At 51.0% G+C, this 20,829-nt stretch overlaps 1 protein-coding gene across 1 annotated transcript in view; it reads right to left on the bottom strand.

Moving 5' to 3' along the window:
* The window catches only part of LOC129693505 (uncharacterized), a 74,192-nt gene extending 59,592 nt beyond the window's left edge, over positions 1-14,600 (bottom strand). Inside the window, exon 1 of the mRNA XM_055630316.1 lies at positions 14,382-14,600. Coding sequence (XP_055486291.1) covers positions 14,382-14,433 — 52 coding nt within the window. The 5' untranslated portion in view covers positions 14,434-14,600. The remainder of the gene's footprint in view (positions 1-14,381) is intronic.
* Between the last annotated feature and the right edge of the window lie 6,229 nt (positions 14,601-20,829).

Below are 20,829 nucleotides of genomic sequence, written 5' to 3'. Positions count from 1 at the left end.
CAGTTTCTTCCCGGCGGCTGTCACTCTACTCAACAACGTACCTCGGTGACTGCCAATCACCACCCCCCCCCCCGGACACTTATTATTATTTATTCAAATCGTTTGCTATGTCGCTCTTCCAGGGAGATGCTAAATGCATTTCGTTGTCTCTGTACTGTACACTGACAATGACAATTAAAATTGAATCTGAATCTGAATCTGAATCAAAAGTAAGGCATTATTGACTTTTTTATCTTTATTCATTTGTCATATGAAGAGTTTTAAAAGTGAAAAATCCTTCAGTAAAATTACAAAATCGCCCATGGTTCTCAGGTGGGTTTTAACATGCAAAATGAAAACGCTTCTGAAGCTACATTTACCATTTAAATAATCGTAAACTATCAATGCGTTTTGAAATAAATTTTACTCAGATGCAAGCTAAGGAATGTGATAATTGTCAGCTGTTAGTTGGACAAAATTAGGACATTTTATTATTTGCCAAAATATATTTCTCAATGTTTCATGTTTAAAGCCTGCACAATCCCCCAAATAAATAAATAAGTAGTTTGGGAGATTGTGCAGGCTTTAAACAAGAAACATTGAGAAATATATTTTGGCAAATAATAAAATGTCCTAGTTTTGTCCAACTAACAGCTGACAATTATCCCATTCCTTAGCTTGCATCTGAGTAAACCTTTTCAATATAACAAATGAATAAAGATAAAAAAGTCAATAATGCCTTACTTTTGATGAAATGCAGCGAGCAACTGCGATAATTCCCGATATTTTGGATCTTTAAATCTCCACGACAAATGTCCGCGAAGGACTTCCGCTGTTTTTGCACCTTCAGCTCCCTCTTGAATTTACCTTAGTTTCTATCTTTTTTTTGGACTGTAAATTTAGGTAGCTGTGCCTCACGGTCACCCCGACTGGCACAGTGAATTGCAGCTCAAAAACTGGCCGTTTTCGATGTTTTTAACGGGTGTGAAAGGGCGTGTTTTCCCAGTGAAAAAATGTCAAAACTACGCACGCTTTATACCCGTGTGGTCACGTGGTGCGGCGCTCAAATGACACGCAAATGGCGTGCCGACGACGTACAGGCGGCGCATGGTTACGGATGTTGATGCAGGGTGACGCATAATAAATTAGCATAGGCAATGTTCGTGCATCACCGTGCGTAACCACAGGCTACACGTACGGCGCCAGTATGTCAATGTGCGCAAGGAATACGTCACGTGGGTGGCGTGCAAGGATTTTGAGCATCCCAAAATCCTGGGGTGCCGCGCGTTACTGCATATGCCACCACGCCTCACCACGCGCCAACCAATTTTTAGTTTGGCGCGCAAATGCCGCCCAAGTGGGACAGGCCCTTTAATGTTTAGTTTAGTTTAGAGATACAGTCTGGAAACAGGCCCTTCGGCCCAATGAGTTCCTGCTGGCCAACGATGATCCGTACACTAGTACTCATGTGTGCTACATACTGGTGCAGTCTGGTGCGGCCCATCCCCTATCGCCCTGAGCTTTTACAAATCATTACAATTCAGGGGACAGAGGTCACCCTGTAACTGGATCCAAGTTCAAAAATCAGCATTTGATCAATTTGCTAATTAGGTTGGTTTAAAATAGACAAGTTTAAAGTCATTTTCATAGAAGGCCGGCACAGTGGCGCAGTGGTAGAGTTGCTGCCTCACAGCGCCAGGGGCCCGGGTATGATCCTGACTACGGGTGCTGTCTGTACAGAGTTTGTCCGTTCTCCCTGTGACCGCGTGGGTTTTCCCCGGGTGCTCCGGTTTCCTCCCACACTCCAAAGTCGAGCAGGTCTGTAGGTTAATTGGCTTCGGTAAAAATTGTTGTTTGTCCCTAGTGTGTGTAGGACAGTGCTAGTGTACGTTCACTGGTCGGTGCCGACTTGGTGCAGCCTGTTTCCATGCTGTATCTCGAAACTAAACATTTCAGGTAAGGACCCTTCTTTGGACTGATCCAACTATCACTTGTGTGAGAAGGAACGGCAGGTGCTGGTTTAAATTGAAAATAGATACAATATGCTGGAGTAACTCAGCGGGTCAGGCAGCATCTCTGGAGAGAAGGAATGGGTGACATTTCAGCTCGAGACCCTTCTTCAGACTGATGTCAGGGACAGGGCGGGACGAAGATAGAATCTAGTCGGAGACAGTCAGACTAGTGGGAGACACAGCGCAGGCGTGCACACGCAGACGCACACACATAGGCACGCACACGCAGACACACCCACGCAGACACACGCACGGACACATTCGCAGACATACGCGCACACACGCAGAGACGCGCGCACGCACACACGCCCGCAGACACACACGCGCCTGCAGACACACACGCGCCTGCAGACACACACACGCGCCCGCACACACACGCTCGCGCAGACGCACGCGCCCCCGCACACACACACACCCGCCGCAGACACACACACGCCCCCGACACACACACACACCAGACCCCCAGCGCCGCAGACACACACGCCCGCAGACACACACGCGCGCGCAGACACACGCGCAGACACACACGCGCGCGCAGACACACACACGCGCGCAGACACACGCGCGCGCAGACACACGCGCGCGCAGACACACACGCCCGCAGACACACACGCGCGCGCAGACACACACACACGCGCGCGCAGACACACACGCCCGCAGACACACACACACACACGCGCCCGCAGACACACACACGCGCCCGCAGACACACACACGCGCCCGCAGACACACACACGCGCGCGAAACACACCACACGCGCAGACACACACACACACGCGCCACGCGCAGACACACACACACTCTCCCGCAGACACACACACACGCGCGCCCGCAGCACACACACACGCGCGCAGACACACACACACACGCGCGCAGACACACACGCGCGCAGACACACACGCGCGCGCAGACACACACACGCGCGCACACACACGCGCGCGCAGACACACATACGCGCGCAGACACACACGCGCGCAGACACACACACGCGCGCACACACACGCGCGCGCACACACACGCGCGCGCAGACACACACGCGCGCGCAGACACACACATACGCGCGCAGACACACACATACGCGCGCAGACACACACATACGCGCGCAGACACACACATACGCGCGCAGACACACACACACGCGCGCAGACACACACATACGCGCGCAGACACACACACACGCGCGCAGACACACACACGCCATGTCCTCTCATTAACAACTTTAAGCGACAAAACAAAAGGTAGATTGTGGCAGAAAAGAGTTAACAAAATGACCCTTTACCTGTGTTTCCTGTAACAAGTACGTTGGCAAATAGCCTTCAGCAGCACAACAATTCTCTGAATTCCGCTGGCTCTGGGCTCAGCATTAGATACCATCTAACTCCAAGAGCAGAGTCCTCCTGAACAAAAACATGGGAACCTTCAGCTCTAACTCTGGCTAGTAGTTACGCCGTGATCTCCAGGCTACGAGAGGTCAGCTCTGCCCACCAATGCAGAGTGAAGACGCACACACTCCCCGCCAGGGAACTGTTCTATTGAAGAACTGGAGAGATTGAAAACTAGGCTGTCCTTGTTTGACTCAGCCAATGCATTAGACAAGGCAGAAATGAAACCAAAAGTCAAATGCTTTCTGGTAAACTTACAGCTGCAACATATCCAATCCATCTACACATCACGCTGCCTCGGCAAGGCCAGCGGCATCATTAACAACCAGTCTCCCTCTTCTCCTCTCTTCCATTGGGCAATAGACAAAGGGTGCAGGTGTAGGCCATTCAGCCCTTCGTGCCAGCACCGCCATTCAATGTGATCATGGCTGATCATCCACAATCAGTACCCCGTTCCTGCCTTCTCCCCATATCCCCTGACTCCGCTATCTTTAAGAGGCCTATCTAGCTCTCTCTTGAAAGTATCCAGAGAACCGGCCTCCACCGCCCTCTGAGGCAGAGAATTCCACAGACTCACCACTCTCTGTGTGAAAAAGTGTTTCCTCGTCTCCGTTCTAAATGGCTTACCCCTTATTCTTAAACTGTGGCCCCTGGTTCTGGACTCCCCCAACATCGGGAACATGTTTCCTGCCTCTAGCGTGTCCAAACCCTTAATAATCTTATATGTTTCAATAAGATGCCCTCTCATCCTGCTAAACTCCAGAGTGTACAAGCCCAGCCGCTCCATTCTCTCAGCATATGACAGTCCCGCCATCCCGGGAATTAACCTTGTGAACCTACGTTGCACTCAATGTCAAGAAAGTGCAAAAGTGTGAAAACGCACACCTCCAGATTCAGGGAGAGTTTCTTCCCATCCTACCACAACTAGAGCATGTTGTTCACCCCCCATCTACCTCATTGGAGACTCTCGGACTATCTTTAATCAAACTTTACTGGGCTTTTATCTTGCACTAAACGTTATTCCCTTTATCATGTGTCCGTACACTGTGGACGACTCGATTGTAATCCCACGTTGCCTTCCCGCTGTAAGGTTTGCATGTAACAAAAGCTTTTTACTGTACCTCGATACATGTGACAATTAACTAAAACTAAATTAAACTTTGTCATTGCCGATCGAGTTGGCACAGACACATAGAGAATAGGTGCAGGAGTTGGAGCCAGCACCACCATTCAATACGATCATGGCTGATCATCCACAATCAGTACCCCGTTCCTGCTTTCCCCCCATATCCCTTGAATCCGTTAGCCCTAAGAGCCATATCTAACTCTCTCTTGAAAACATCGAGTGAATTGGCTTCCACTGCCTTCTGTAGCAGAGAATTCCACAGGTTCACAACTATCTGGGTGAAACAGTTTTTCCTCATGGCCTACCACAGTCTTAAACTGTGATCCCTTGTTCTGGACTCCTCCAACATCGGGAATATGTTTTCTGAATCTAGCCTGTCCAATCCCTTAAGAATTTTATATCTTTCTATAAGATACCCTCTCATCCTTTTAAATTCCAGTGAATACAAGCCCAGCTGCTCCATTTTTTCATCATATGTCCGTCCCGCCATCCCGGGAATTAACCTGGTAAACCTACGCTGCACTCCCTCAATAGCAAGAATGTCCTTCCTCAAGTTAGGAGACCAAAACTGCACACAATACTCCAGGTGTGGTCTCACCAGGGCCCTCTCGCAAATCCTCTCGCAATGAAGGCCAACATGCCATAAGCTTTCTTCACCGCAGTGACTGATGTACAAAGACACCCCAGTCTCCCCTTTTCCTAATCATTCATTCATCATTCAGATAATGTGTGTAGGAAATAATTGTAAATGCTGGTTTAATTCGAAGATAGACACGAAATGCTGGAGCAACTCAGCGGGACAGGCGTCTCTGGAGAGAAGGAATGGGTGACCCGAAACATCTCCCATTCCTTCTCTCCAGAGATGCTGCCTGTCCCGCTGAGTTACTCCAGCATTTTCTGCCTATCTATCATTCAAATAATAATCTGTCTTCTTGTTCTTACTGGGCTAGTGCCTGAATTTGGCCCATAAATCCTTCCCGTCCACATATCTGTCCAAGTGGAACATAGAGAACAAAACTGCAGCACAGAAAACAGCCCTTTGGCCCACAATGCCCGTCATCAACACAATACCAATTCCCCCTACCTGCATGTGATCCATATCACTCAATATCCATGTGCCTAACTAAAAGCCCCTTAAACACCACTATCATATCTGCCTCCACCACCACCCCCAGCAGCGCGTTCCAGGCACACACCACCCTCTGTGTAAAAACCTGCCCCGCACATCTCCCCTCTTTGCCCCTCTCAACCTGTGCTCTCTAGCCTTTGATCTTTCCACCGGGGGGGGGGGAGGCTTTGTGTACCCTATCTATGCCTCTCATAATTTCTTTTTTTTAGTTCAGAGATACAGCGCAGAAACAGGCATTTTGACCCACCGAGTCCGCGCCGACCAGCGATCCCCGCACAGTAACACTATCCTACACACACCAGGGACATATTACAATTTTACCAAGCCAATTAACCTACAAAACTGTACGTCTTTGGAGCGAGGGATGAAACCGGAGCACCTGGAGAAAACCCACGCAGGTCACGGGGAGAACGTACAAACTCCGTACAGACAGCACCCGTAGTCAGGATCGAACACGGGTCTCTGGCGCTGTGAGGCAGCAACTCTACCGCTGCGCCACCGTGACATCCGTATTTTTCTATACTCTCCCTGCAACAACCTGCGTTCCAGAGAAAACAATCGCAGTCTGCCCAACCTCACCCAGTAGCTAATTCCCAGTCATCCTGTTAGCATCCTGGTAAACCTCCTCTGCACCTTCTCCAAAGCCTCCACGTTCCTTCCTGTTATGGCATGACAAGAATTCTAGCCGCTTCGACAGCTTCCACTGACAATAGACAATAGGTGCAGGAGTAGGCCATTCGGCCCTTCGAGCCAGCACCGCCATTCAATGTGATCATGGTTGATCATCCACAATCAGTACCCCGTTCCTGCCTTCTCCCCATATCCCCTGACTTCACTATCTTTAAGAGCCCTACCTAGCTCTCTCTTGAAAGTATCCAGAGAACCTGCCTCCACCGCCTTCTGAGGCAGAGATCTCCACAGACTGACAACTGCTTCTGGACTCCCCCAACATCGGGAACATGTTTCCTGCCTCTAAAGTGTCCAAGCCCTTAATAATCTTATATGTTTCAATGAGATTCCCTCTCATCCTTCTAACGCCACCCCTCAGCCTCCTACACTGCAAAGAAAAAAGTCCCAGCCTATCCAACTTCTCCCTGTAACTCAAGCCCAGGAACAAAACTCCCCCTAACCCTTACTCAGAGAGTCAGGGTCTCCCAACAAACTCAATAGCTATCCATATCACAAAATTACCTTGTCCACAGTCTTGTTGCAGATTCCCGTCTGCAGCGATCTTTGCTGACATTATCTGCAGCCACCATTCATCAGCCACACCTGACTGGGCTTTACTAGATTAGTCAGACGTGACCAATGAGTTAGAAATGTTTGCTGACTTCCCTTTAGCAGCTCAGACAGTCCGTCTGTGAGGCAACGTTTCAGTAACTTTTGTATTACTGAAATTGAAAGGCTTGGATAGAGTGGATGTGGAGAGGATGTTTCCACTGGTGGGAGAGTCTAGGACCAGAGGTCATGGCCTCAAAAATCAGAGGGCGTTCCTTTAGGAAAGAGATCAGGAGGAATATCTTTAGTTAAGAGGGTGGTCAAACTGTCAGAGAAGGCTGTGGAGGAAAAGTCAGTGGATATATTTGAGGTAGAGAGATTCAGGTGTCAGGGGTTATGGAGGCCAAGAGTGGATATATTAAAGGCAGAGAGATAGATTCTTGATTAGTACGGGTATCAGCCGTTATGGGGAGAAGGCAGGAGAATGTGGTTAGGAGGGAGAGTTAGATCAGCCATAATTGAATGGCGGAATAGACTTGATGGGCCGAATGGCCTAATTCTCCCCTACAACTTATAAGCCCTTCGGCCCACAAACTCCATGCCAAACATGATGGATGTCAAGAGCAACTCTCTCATCTGCCTGTACGTGATCCATATCCCTACATTCATTATATATCTGTGTGCCCATCCAAGAGTCTCTTGAATGCCACTATCGTATCTGTCCCCACCACCATCCAGGGAGAGGCTTCCATGAAAAACTTGCCGCACATCTCATCTTAAAGTCGTGGCCTGTAGTATTTAGATTTTTTATTAATGTCCCGTGCACGGAGGTACAGTACAAGACCCAAAACGTCCCCCATTCCTTCTCTCCACAGATGCTGCCTGATTTGCTGAGTTACTCCAGCATTCTGTGAAACGTGTTCTCCACAATGCTGCCTGACCCGCTGAGTTACTCCAACACTCTGTGAAACGTCACCTATCCATGTTCTCCACAGATGCTGCCTGACCCGCTGAGTTACTCCAGCACTCGGTGAAACGTCACCATTCCATGTTCTCCACAGATGCTGCCTGACCCGCTGAGTTACTCCAGCACTCTGTGAAACATCCCCTATCCATGTTCTCCACAGATGCTGCCTGACCCGCTGAGTTACTCCAGCACTCTGTGAAACGTCACCTATCCATGTTCTCCACAGATGCTGCCTGACCCGCTGAGTTACTCCAGCACTCTGTGAAACGTCACCTATCCATGATCTCCACAAATGCTGCCTGACCCGCTGAGTTACTCCCAGCACTCTGTGAAACGTCACCTATCCATGTTCTCCACAGATGCTGCCTGACCCGCTGAGTTACTCCAGCACTCTGTGAAACATCACCTATGTTCTCCCAGATGCTGCCTGACCCGCTGAGTTACTCCAGCACTCTGTGAAACGTCACCTATCCATGTTCTCCACAGATGCTGCCTGACCCGCTGAGTTTACCAGCATTTTGTGTCTCTTCGATGTAAACCAGCATCTGCAGTTCCTCTCTACACATTTTATTTTGCACGCTATGCAAACAGATCAGGTAATACTATGGGGTGGGAGGTTGCAACCTTCACCTGGTCCACCCTGTTTCGACTAATGCAATCAACCCGGCGTGCACAAACAAGATCAAATAGAACAAGTTGACCTCCAACTTTAGGCTGTGCACGCCATACGCAAGAAGTAGGTAATACTGCACATAAATGTAATCAGGCCAAACTCAAGGACAATAGATGGAGCAAAGGGGAAGATACAAAATGCAGAAAACATGTTCATCCTGTGAAAAAAGGTTCTGACTGTCTAACATATGTGTGCCTCTCATGATTTTATACACTTCTATCAAGGTCTCCCCACCAACCCCCAGCCTTCCAGAGAAAACGATCGAAGTCTGTCCAAGCTCTCCCTGTAGCTGACACCCCTAACTCAGGCAGCGTTGTGGTAAACCTCTTCTGCACCTTTGCCATGGCTCCTTGCTGTAATGGGGTGACCAGAACTGCATGCAATACACCACACATAGTCCTGCAAGTGTGCAGTTTTGGTCCCCTAATTTGAGGAAGGACATTCGTGCTATTGAGGGAGTGCAGTGTAGGTTTACAAGGTTAATTCCCGGGATGGCGGGACTGTCATATGCTGAGAGAATGTAGCGGCTGGGCTTGTACACTCTGGAGTTTAGAAGGATGAGAGGGAATCTCATTGAAACATATAAGATTGTTAAGGGCTTGGACACGCTAGAGGCAGGAAACATATTCCCGATGTTGGGGGAGACCAGAACTAGGGGCCACAGCTCAAGAATAAAGAGCAAGCCATTTAGAACGGAGACAAGCAAACACTTTTTCCTCACAGAGAGTGGTGAGTCTGTGGTGGAGGCCGGTTCTCTGGATACTTTCAAGAGAGAGCTAGATAGGGCTCTTAAAGATAGTGGAGTCAGGGGATATGGGGAGAAGGCAGGAACAGGGTACTGATTGGGGATGATTAGCCATGATCACATTAAATGGCGGTGTTGGCTCGAAGGGCCGAATGGCCTACTCCTGCACCTATTCTCTATGACTTTGGAAATGCTCTACACAGCAAGAGTTCCCAACCTGGGGCAGATATACGCCAGGGGGTAAAGTTCACCTACTCAGGGGTAAATTTGTTGATTCTGCATTTGAACATATTTTATCTCATTGACTGACTGTGTTTGGTTCTGTTATAGACAATAGGTGCAGGAGTAGGCCATTCGGCCCTTTGAGCCAACACCGCCATTCAATGTGATCATGGCTGATCATCCCCAATCAGTACCCCATTCCTGCTTTCTCCCCATATCCCCTGACTCCACTATCTTCAAGAGCCCTATCTAGCTCTCTCTTGAAAGTATCCAGAGAACTGGCCTCCACCGCCCTCAGAGGCAGAGAATTCCACACTCACAACTCTCTGTGTGAAAAAGTGTTTCCTCAACTCCGTTCTAAATGGCTTACCCCTTATTCTTAAACTGTGGCCCCTGGTTCAGGACTCCCCAACATCGGGAACATGTTTCCTGCCTGTAGCGTGTCCAAGCCCTTAACTCTCTTACGTTTCAATAAGATATCCTCTCATCCTTCTAAATTCCAGGCCCATTCTATCAACATACGACAAGCTCAGCCGCTCCTTTCTATCAACATATGACAAGCCCAGCCGCTCCATCTTCTCAGCATATGACAGTCCCGCCATCCTGGGAATTAACCTTGTGAACCTACGCTGCACTCCCTCAATAGCAAGAATGTCCTTCCTCAAATTAGGGGGCCAAAACTGCACACAATACTCCAGGTCTACCTCTATCTGTTGATCATTAGTTGTTCAGAAATAAATTGCTATTAAAGTTGCCGGGGGGTAAACGGGGGGAAAAAGGTTGGTAACCCTTGGTCTGCAGCTTTCCAACTTGAAGGCACAGTAGCTCTTCACCCCTCTTCACGGTGTGTACACATTCTCCAGACGTTGAGGCCAGCCTCCGCCCAGTGAAGATAAGCCAACTTGGCTCTCTTATTTGGGCTCAATTCAAATATTGCACAAGACATTTTATCAGGTCATGTTTGTTAATCGGTGTGGACTTGGCTTGCCGAAGGGCGTTTTCACACTGTATCTTTACAACTAAATACAGCGGATACAAGTACAATATTTAAAACAGACATACAGGTGAACATAGAAACATAGACAACAGGTGCAGGAGGAGGCCATTTGGCCCCTCGAGCCAGCACCGCCATTCATTGTGCTCATGGCTGATCATCCACAAACAATAACCCGGGCCTGCCTTCTCCTCATATCCCTTGATCCCGCTAGCCCAAAGAGCTCTATCTAACTCTCTGTTAAATTCATGCGGTGAATTGGCCTCCACTGCCTTCTGTGGCAGAGAATTCCACAGATTCACAACTCTCTGGGTGAAAACGTTTTTTTCTCATCTCAGTTTTAAATGGCCTCCCCTTTATTCTTTGATTGTGGCCCCTGGTTCTGGACTCCCCCAACATTGGGAACATGTTTCCTGCCTCTAGCATGTCCAAACCCTTAACAATCTATATGTTTCAATAAGATTCCCCCTCATCCTTCTAAATTCCAGAGTATACAAGCCCAGCCGCTCCATTCTCTCAACATATGACAGTCCCGCCATCCAGGGAATTAACCTTGTAAACCTACGCTGCACTCCCTGAATAGCAAGAATGTCCTTCCTCAAATTAGGGGACCAAAACTGCACACAATACTCCAGGTGTGGTCTCACCAGGGCTCTGTACAACTGCAGAAGGACCCCTTTGCTCCTCAACTCAACTTCCTCTTAAGATGGATGACTTAACGTGCTGCCAACAGGCCACGGCTCTACCATTGATATTCCGTCCATTCTTCAAACGGTGCCGAGACCTTCCAGAAAAGCTGCACATTTCTCCAGTTTGGGGATTTACTTTCAACAGGGATCAACTACAGAACAGCTGCAGGTATATGGCAGGGAGCACACTGACTGCTTGCATCATAGCCTGGTTCAGTAGCTCCAACGCCCAGCAACGAAGGAGATCATAGTGAGTAGTGGACACTGCCCAGGTCATCATGGGTATGGGCACAGAGGGTGGTGAATCTGTGGAATTCATTGCCACAGGTGGCTGTGGAGGCCAAGTCAACGGATATTTTTAAGGCAGAGATAGACAAATTCTTGATTAGAACGGGTGTCAAGGGTTCTAAGGAGATTGTGGATGAGAGGGAAAAGATAGATCAGCCATGATTGAATGGCAGAGTGGACTTGATGGGCCGAATGGCCTAATTCTGCTCTTACAACTTATGAACTCCCCACCATTGAAGGGATTGTCAGGAGTCTTACATTCTGTCAAAAGACATTGATAGAATTCTAACTAAAGATGCCACATTAAATACCTCGCAAGATTGGAATATCTTCATCCATTGCATTCTTTTCTGGAGTTACTCCATCACTTACACCCATTTCACTAGTTTGTACTGTTCAAGAAGGAACTGCAGATGCTGGAAGATTGAAGGTACACAAAATTGCTGGAGAAACTCAGTGGGTGCAGCAGCATCTATGGAGCAGTCTGAAGAAGGGTTTCGGCCTGAAACGTCGCCTATTTCCTTCGCTCCATAGATGCTGCTGCACCCGCTGAGTTTCTCCAGCAATTTTGTGTACCTTCACTAGTTTGTACTGTTTTCCCTAAATCTCCAGCCCTCTGCTCGTTGTCACTGTGAACACCACCATTCCTTAAGCCCCACCTCATCCCTTATCCCAGACAGCCCTTCACTCTAGATATATCTACAACTGCAGATGCTGGTGTAGACCAAAGATAGACAAACAGAGTGCTGAAGCAACTCAGTGGGTCAGGCAGCATTTGTGGAGAACATGGATAGGTGACGTTTCACAAAGTGCTGGAGTAACTCAGCGGGTCAGGCAGCATCTGTGGAGAACATGGATAGGTGACGTTTCGGGTTGAGACCTTTCCTCACACTCAAGGGTGTGAAGAAGGGTCCCGACCTGAAACGTCACTCATCCATGTTCTCCACAGACGCTGAGTTACTCCAGCACATGGTCTCTGGGAACATAGTATACCATCTGACCACTCCCAGGGCAATAGATGTGTCTTTGCGCTGGGATCTCGCTCCATCTCTTTCCTGCACTGTGCGGAGACGGGCAACTAATCCTTAACGGCCCTCCATCGCCACTCGCCAACTCCTTCCACGAACCTGCTACACTTCTCCACCCTCTCGTCTCAAGGGGAGGGGGTGCCGGGGAACAATCTCCCTGCATCATTACTTCTCTCTTGTTCCCCTGTCTCAGCTGAATGAGCCACCAGTCTCCTCACCAATCTCCATTCACTTTATCCCTGGGTCTGAACCCCCCCCCCCCCCCCCCCCTCCCACCCCCCCCAGACCCCCCCACCCCCTCCCCCCTCCCCTGTCCCCCCCCCCCCCCCCCCCCCCGCCCCCCCCATTGCACTCTAGGGGTGTTTCTTCCTCACTCTAGGGTGCTACCATCTGGCCAGGCACAGGTCATGTTCGCCCCGCACCCAACCACAGAAATATCGAGAAATAAGTGCAGGAGTAGGCCATTCGGCCCTTCCAGCCAGCACCGCCAATCAATATGTTCGTAGCGGATCATCCACAATCAGTACCCCGTTCCTGCCTTCTCCCCATAATCCCCTGACTCACTTGGCCCTAAGAGCTAAATCTAACTCTCGTTTGAAAACATCCAGTGAATTGGCCTCCAGAGAACCTGGGGAGTGGGGTCCTCCACCTTCTGTTCCCCCTCCAGCACCCGAGGAGGCCACTCCCTTTTCCCCCATCCAGCGGTGACTGATTTCCCCTCCTCAACCGCTCTCACCCTGGGGTGCCATAATCCTGCCAGGTACCCCAGGGTGCAGATCCCTCCCCCATCACTCTCCCTATTTTCTCCTCTGCTATTGCCTTCCCATCTCCATTCTCCTCTCCTCACCCTCTCCCCATCCCTCCCTTTTCTCCGCTCCCCCCACCCCTCTCCCTCCACCATCTTCTCCCCCCAATCCCTCTACCTCTCCTTTCCCGTTCTGTCTCCTCCCCACCCCTCTCCCTCCTTTCCGCTCTCCCTCCCTCCCCACAATCACTCCGCTCCTTCCCTCTGCACCCCTCTCCTTCCCCATCTCTCTACCTCTCCTTTCCCTCTCTCATATCTCCTCATCTCCCCATCCCTCTTTCCTCATCACCTCCCTCTCTCCTCCCTCTCTCCTCATCACCTCCCTCTCTCCTTCCCTCCCTCCACACCCCTCCGCATCCCTCCCTCCCTCCCACCCCCCCCCCCCCACGCCCCTTCTTCTCCCCCTCCCTCAACCATCTCCTTCCCTCCCCTCCCCCTCCTCTCCTCTCCCACCACCCCATCTTCCTCCCCCAATCCCTCAACCTCTCCTTTCCCCTCTCTCATCCCATCCTCCTCCCCTCCCCATCCCTCTCCTCCATCCTCAACACCTCCTCCCTCTCCCATTTCTCTCCTCCCCCATCCCTCCTCCTCTCCCATCCCTCCTCCCCCACATCCCATCTCTCCTTCCCGCTCTTCCTCCCCTCCTCTCCCTCTCCCTCCCCTCCCTCCACAACCCTCCTCCCCTCCATCACCCCTCCTCTCCCTCTCCCTCTCCTCCCTCCCCACCCCCCCTCTCCCTCCCACCCCCCTCTACCTCCACTCCCCCTCTCCTCCCCCCCCCCTACCTCCCCCCCCCTCTCCAAACCCTCCCCCTCCTCCCCCCTCTCCCTCCCTCCCCAACCCTCCCTCTCCCCCCCCCCTCTCCCTCCACTCCCCACCTCTACCTCCAACACCTCTCCCTCCCCTCCCTCCCTCCTCCCTCTCTCCCACCTCTCCCTCCAACCCTCTCCCTCCCCACCCTCCCCTCCCCCCTCCCTACCTCCCCCCCCCCCCCCTCCACCTCTCCCTCCACTCCCCCCTCTCCCTCCACCCCCCCTTCTCCCTCCATTCCCCCCCTCTCCCTCCAACACCTCTCCCTTCCCTCTCCCTCCACTCCCCTCCCTCCACTCCCCCCTCTCCCTCACCATCCTGCAGCCACCAGGCGGGCTCGATGTGTCCGTGCTCCTTGTCCGCCATGCTGCCCACGGCGCTGGCTGTCCGGCTGCTGCGCTGCTGGAGTCGAGTCCGGGCCGGCGGCCCCGCTCATCCCCGGCCTCCCGCTCCCTCAGTGACCGCTCCCCCGGTGTCAGGAGCCGCCGCCGCCGCTGCCCCAGCCCCGCGGGCCGCTCAACATCCCCGCCGGAGGCGGAACTGACGGGGGGAGGAGGGGAGGCAGCTTGCCAGGACAGCGCGCAGGGCAAGTAGGCAGCTGTGACAATTGATATGGTGCGGCGGCCATCTTTCAGACTGGCATCACTACAGTGAGTGGAGCGTCGGTGACTGGCACCGTCTAGACGGCCATCTTTCAGACTGGCATCACTACAGTGAGTGGAGCGTCGGTGACTGGCACTGTCTAGACGGCCATCTTTCAGACTGGCGCCACCTCCCACTGCAGTGAGTGGAGCGTCGGTGATTTGTATTAGACTGGCACCCTCGAGACGGCCATCTTTCAGACTGGCACTAACCGATCACTACAGACAGGGGGGCCCTGTGGCCATCTTTTAGACTGGCATCACCAGCAAAGATTATCCTCTATAATCTTTGATCACCAGTCCCAGCAAAGTGAAGGTTCCAGTGGCAACCTTTCAGATTGTCATCTCTCCCCAGGACAGGGCAATGCAATTTCCACTTGCTGCAGCTCCACAGACCTGTGCACACAATAACACACTGAATAAGGGGTAGGCCATTTAGGACTGAGATGAGGAAAAACTTCACCCAGAGAGTTGTGAATCTGTGGAATTCTCTGCCACAGAAGGCAGTGTAGGCCAATTCACGGGATGTTTTCAAGAACGAGTTAGATTTAGCTCTTGGGGCAAAAAGAATCAAGGGATATGAGAGAATGGAGCAGCTGGGCTTGTCCACTCTGGAATGTAGAAGGATGAGAGGGCATCTCATTGAAACATATAAAATTATTAAGGGTTTGGACACGCTAGAGGCAGGAAACATGTTCCCGATGTTGGGGGAGTCCTGAGCCAGGGGCCACAGTTTAAGAATAAGGAGCAAGCCATTTAGACGAGGAAATACTTTTTCTCACAAAGTTCCACGGTGTGCAAATTACAGACAGCCTCACCTGGTCCAGGAACACCACTGGGACCGTCACACGGGCCCATCAGCGACTGCACTTCCTGAGGAATCTAAAATAGGCCTCACTCCCCACCAACATCCTCAGGACTTTCTACAGGGGTACGGTGGAGTCTGTACTCACGAAGTGCATAAATACGTGGAACTCCACCTGCAACTGCTCGGACAGGAAGGCTCTGAAGAGGGTAGTGAGGGGAGCAGAGAGGATCATTGGCGTCTCCCTACCCTCGGTACAAGAACTGTTCCAGAGCCGCTGTCTGAAAAAAGCTCAGAGAATTGTTAAGGACAAACTGCAACCCCCTCCACATACACCTGGATCTCCTGCCATCAGGCAAGAGATATCACAGCATCAAAGCCCGGACTACAAGACTGCTAAACAGCTTCCTGCCGCAGGCTGTGAGGCTGCTAAACAGTCACTCCTTACTCACAGTCTCCTGATTCTGCGGCTTGGCACGGACACTTTAATAACTGGAAGGTACACAAAAATGCTGGAGAAACTCAGCAGGTGCAGCAGCATCTATGGAGCGAAGGAAATAGGTGACGTTTTGGGCCGAAACCCTTCTTCAGACTGATGGGGGGTGGGGGGGAGAAGGAAGGAAAAAGGGAGGAGGAGGAGGAGCCCGAGGGCGGGGGGATGGGAGGAGACAGCTCGAGGGCTAAGGAAGGGGAGGAGACAGCAAGGGCTAGCAAAATTAGGAGAATTCAATGTTCATGCCATCCGGACACAAGCAACCCAGGCAGAATATGAGGTGCTGTTCCTCCCATTTCCGGTGTTGCTCACTCTGGCAGTGGAGGAGACCCAGTGAGACTAAGCGGAGGTTGGACGATCGTTTCGCCGAACACCTCCGCTCAGTCCGCAATAACCTACCTGAACTCCCGGTGGCTCAGCACTTCAACTCCCCCTCCCATTCCCAATCCGACCTCTCTGTCCTGGGTCTCCTCCATTGCCAGAGTGAGCAACACCGGAAATTGGAGGAACAGCACCTCATATTCCGCCTGGGTTGCTTGCGTCCTGATGGCATGAACATTGAATTCTCCCAATTTTGCTAGCCCTTGTTGTCTCCTCCCCTTCCTTAACCCTCGAGCTGTCTCCTCCCATCCCCCCGCCCTCGGGCTCCTCCTCCTCCCTTTTTCCTTTTTCCTTCCTTCTCCCCCCACCCCCCATCAGTCTGAAGAAGGGTTTAGGGCCGAAACGTCACCTATTTCCTTCGCTCCATAGATGCTGCTGCACCCGCTGAGTTTCTTCAGCATTTTTGTGTACCTTCGATCTCCCAGCATCTGCAGTTCCTTCTTGAACACTTTAATAACTGGCACTGGCCACTTTAATAACTGGCACCGGCCATTCAAATCAGCTGCCCCGGACATTTTTATGATTGGTTTTACTGTATTTTAACGTTGTTGTTTTACCTGCTTTTAATTATTTATACTGTTCCATCAGGGACTGGATTGTTTTTACTGTTATTATGTGTGAAATGTTTTAAATTTTATGTGCGATGCTCCGGTATTCCCTGGGAAACGTCTTTTCACTTTGCACTGTACAACTGTTGCTTGCAAGATGATAATAAAGGTTGATTGGTTGATTGATTGAGTGATGACTCTGTGGAATTTTCTGCCTCAGAGTGTGGTGGAGGCAGGTTCTCTGGATGCTTTCAAGAAAGAGCTAGATAGGACTCTTAAAAATAGCGGAGTCAGGGGATATGGGGAGAAGGCAGGAACAGGGATACTGATTGGGGATGATCAGCCATGATCACATTGAATGGCGGTGCTGGCTCAAAGGGCTGAATGGCCTACTCCTGCACCTATTGCCTATTGTCTATTGATATGGGGGGAAAGCAGGAACGGGGTATAAATTTTGGATGATCATATTGAATGGTGGTGCTGGCTCGAAGGGCCGAATGGCCTACTCCTGCACCTATTTTGGTGCCTTGTAGAGCCTCAACATTGCAGCACTGTTTTTGTATTCAAGTCCTCTAGAAATAAATGCTGGCATTGAATTTGCCTTCCGGTCTCGGGTCGGACCCAGCAAGAGGTTTTGTCTCCACGGATGCTGCCCGACCTGCTGAGTTATTTTTAGAGATACAGCATGGAAACGGGCCCTTCGGCCCACTGAGTTCATGCCAAGCACTGATCACTCATTCACACTGGTTCCATGTAATCCCACTTTCTTATCCACTCCATACACACTTGAGCCAATTTACAATTTACCTATAAAGCCGCATGTATTTTTTGGATAGATAGACACAAAAAGCGGGAGTAACTCAGTGGGACAGGCAGCATCTCTGGAGAGAAGGAATGGGTGATGTCTTTTGGATATCATCTATCAGTTTTTTGCTGCAGATTGCAGCATCTGCAGGTTCTCTTTTATCTCCAAGAAAATCCACGAGATGTTTGTGAATCAGTAAATAAAAATAGAAAATGCTGGAAATATGCAGCAGCAGGTGAGACAGCATCTGTGGAGCGAGATAAGAACTCCGCAATTATACTTTTAGGCTCGCTTTTGAACGCGGTATTGCAGCATCTGCAATCTCTGTGTTGGTTCCCGCTGGCTGTTAACCGTGGGATGTCAGCATCTGCAGTTCTGTTCCCGCTGGGGTTTTAGCACGGGTTTGCAGCATCTGCAGGTTTGTACCACTGGGGTTTGAGTGCGCAATTGCAGCATCTGCAGTGATTGCATTTGGAAAGCAGTGACAGGATCAGTCAAAGTCAGCATGGATTTATAAAGGGGAAATCATGCTTGATTAATCTTCTGGAATATTTTGAGGATGTAACAAGTAGAATGGATAAGGGAGAGCCAGTGGATGTGGCGTATCTGGACTTTCAAAAAGCCTTTGACAAGGTCACACAAGAGATTAGTGGGCAAAATTAGAGCACATGGGGGTAGGGTGTTGACATGGATGGAGAACTGGTTGGCAGACAGGAAACAAAGAGTAAGAATTAACAGGTCCTTTTCAGAATGGCAGGCAGTGGCTAGTGGGGTGCCGCTAGGTTCGGTGCTGGGACCCCAGTTATTTACAATATATATTAACGATTTAGACGAGGGAATTAAGTGTGACATCTATAAGTTTGTGGATGACACAAAGCTGGGTGGCAGTGTGAGCTGCGATGAGGAAGCTATGAGGCTGCAGAGCGACTTGGGCAGGTTGGGTGAGTGGGCAGATGCAGTATAATGTGGATAAATGTGAGGTTATCCACTTTGGTGGCAAGAACAGGAAGGCTGATTATTATCTGAATGGAGTCAGATTAGGAGAAGGGGCAGTGCAACAAGACCTCGGTGTGCTTGTACATCAGTCACTGAAAGTAAGCATGCGGTACAACAGGCAGTGAAACATAGAACATAGAAAATAGGTGCAGGAGTAGGCCATTCGGCCCTTCGAGCCTGCACCGCCATTCAATATGATCTGTGGCAGAGAATTCTAGAGAGTCACCACTCTCTGTGTGAAAAATGTTTTTCTCATCTCGGTCCTAAAAGATTTCCCCCTTATCCTGGAACTGTGGCCCCTTGTTCTGGACTTCCCCAACATCGGGAACAATCTTCCTGCATCTAGCTGCAATCTTCCTGCATCTAGTGAAGAAAGCTAATAGTTGGCCTTCAGTGAAGAAGTTGGCCTTTATAGCGGTGATGTCAGGCACCGCTCCAGGAGCTCTTCCACCCCGCAACTCGGGCGGGAGAAGTCGCCGTTGCGAGAGCCCTGAAAAGCGGTCTCCCTCCAGGGACCCGCGGGCTCCCGGTGCCGCCGTCCGCCAGACCCGCAGTTGCAGCCTCCGAATCTCTGGAGGTCAGGCCGCAGCAGCAGCGCTACTCCACCCGCTCTGGACTCGGCCAGCTCCGTGACGGTGAGTCGTCGGCACCAGAGTCCCCGGTCTTCTCCTGTTGGAGGCCGCTCCTCGTTGCAGCCCCAACGACAACGGAGACCCGACAAGAAAAGGTCGGGTCTCCCGTGCAGGGAAAGATTTAAAAGTTACCCCCTCCCTCCCACCCCCGCCCCCCCACACACACACCCCCAACAAAAAATAACAAAAACTACATAGAAACATAGACAAAAAATAATAAAAACGCGGACGGGCCGCAGAGGCCGCTGCTGACGAGAGTCGCGCCGCCTACCGTAATTCCCGGCATGGCGGGACTGACATATGATGAAAGAATGGAGTGACTGGGCTTGTATTCACTTGAATTTAGAAGGATGAGAGGGTATCCTATAGTAACATATAGATTTCTTAAGAGGCACGTTAGAGGCAGGACAAATGTTCCCCATGTTGGTGAAGTCCAGGACCAGGGGTCAAGGTTTAAGACAAAGGTGTAGGCCATTTAGGACTGAGATGAGGAAAAGCTTTTTCACCCAGAGAGTTGTGAATCTGTGGAATTCTCTGCCACAGAAAGCAGTGGAGGCCAATTCACTGGATGTTTTCAAGAGATAGTTAAATTTAGTTCTTAGGGCTAAAGGAATCAAGGGATATGGGGAGAAAGCAGGAACGGGGTACAGATTTTGGATGATCAGCGATGATCATATTGAATGGCGGGCCGAATTGCCTACTCCTGCATCTATTTTCTATGTTTCTCTCCATTGGTTCCCGCTGGAGTTTTGCAGCATCTGCAGGTTAGTGGTGCTGGGGTTTGGGCGCGGGTTTTGCAGCATCTGCAGGTCTGTAGTGCTGGGGTTTGGGCGCGGGTTTTGCAGCATCTGCAGGTCTGTAGTGCTGGGGTTTGGGCGCGGGTTTTGCACCATCTGCAGGTCTGTAGTGCTGGGGTTTGGGCGCGGGTTTTGCAGCATCTGCAGGTTAGTGGTGCTGGGGTTTGGGCGCGGGTTCTGCAGCATCTGCAGGTTAGTGGTGCTGGGGTTTGGGCGCGGGTTTTGCATCATCTTTGGGCGCGGGTTTTGCAGCATCTGCAGGTCTGTAGTGCTGGGGTTTGGGCGCGGGTTTTGCAGCATCTGCAGGTTTGTGGTGCTGGGGTTTGGGCGCGGGTTTTGCATCATCTGCAGGTTAGTGGTGCTGGGGTTTGGGCGCGGGTTTTGCAGCATCTGCAGGTCTGTAGTGCTGGGGTTTGGGCGCGGGTTTTGCAGCATCTGCAGGTCTGTAGTGCTGGGGTTTGGGCGCGGGTTTTGCAGCATCTGCAGCCACTACATTGGTTCCCGCCGGGTTTTCCCGCCAATGGGCGGGTGGAGCGTCCTTGGCGACCGGCCGGGCGCCGAGCGAGGGGGCATGCGCAGTGCCGGCATTTTCCCGGCCGGAGCATGCGCAGTGGCTGCAAGTGAGGGGCTGGGAGCATGCGCAGTGGCCCGGGCGGGCTGAAGC

The sequence above is a fragment of the Leucoraja erinacea genome, unplaced genomic scaffold (assembly GCF_028641065.1).
Source record: "Leucoraja erinacea ecotype New England unplaced genomic scaffold, Leri_hhj_1 Leri_316S, whole genome shotgun sequence".
Taxonomy (NCBI): Eukaryota; Metazoa; Chordata; class Chondrichthyes; order Rajiformes; family Rajidae; genus Leucoraja; species Leucoraja erinaceus.
This window is presented reverse-complemented; position numbering and strand designations above follow the sequence as displayed.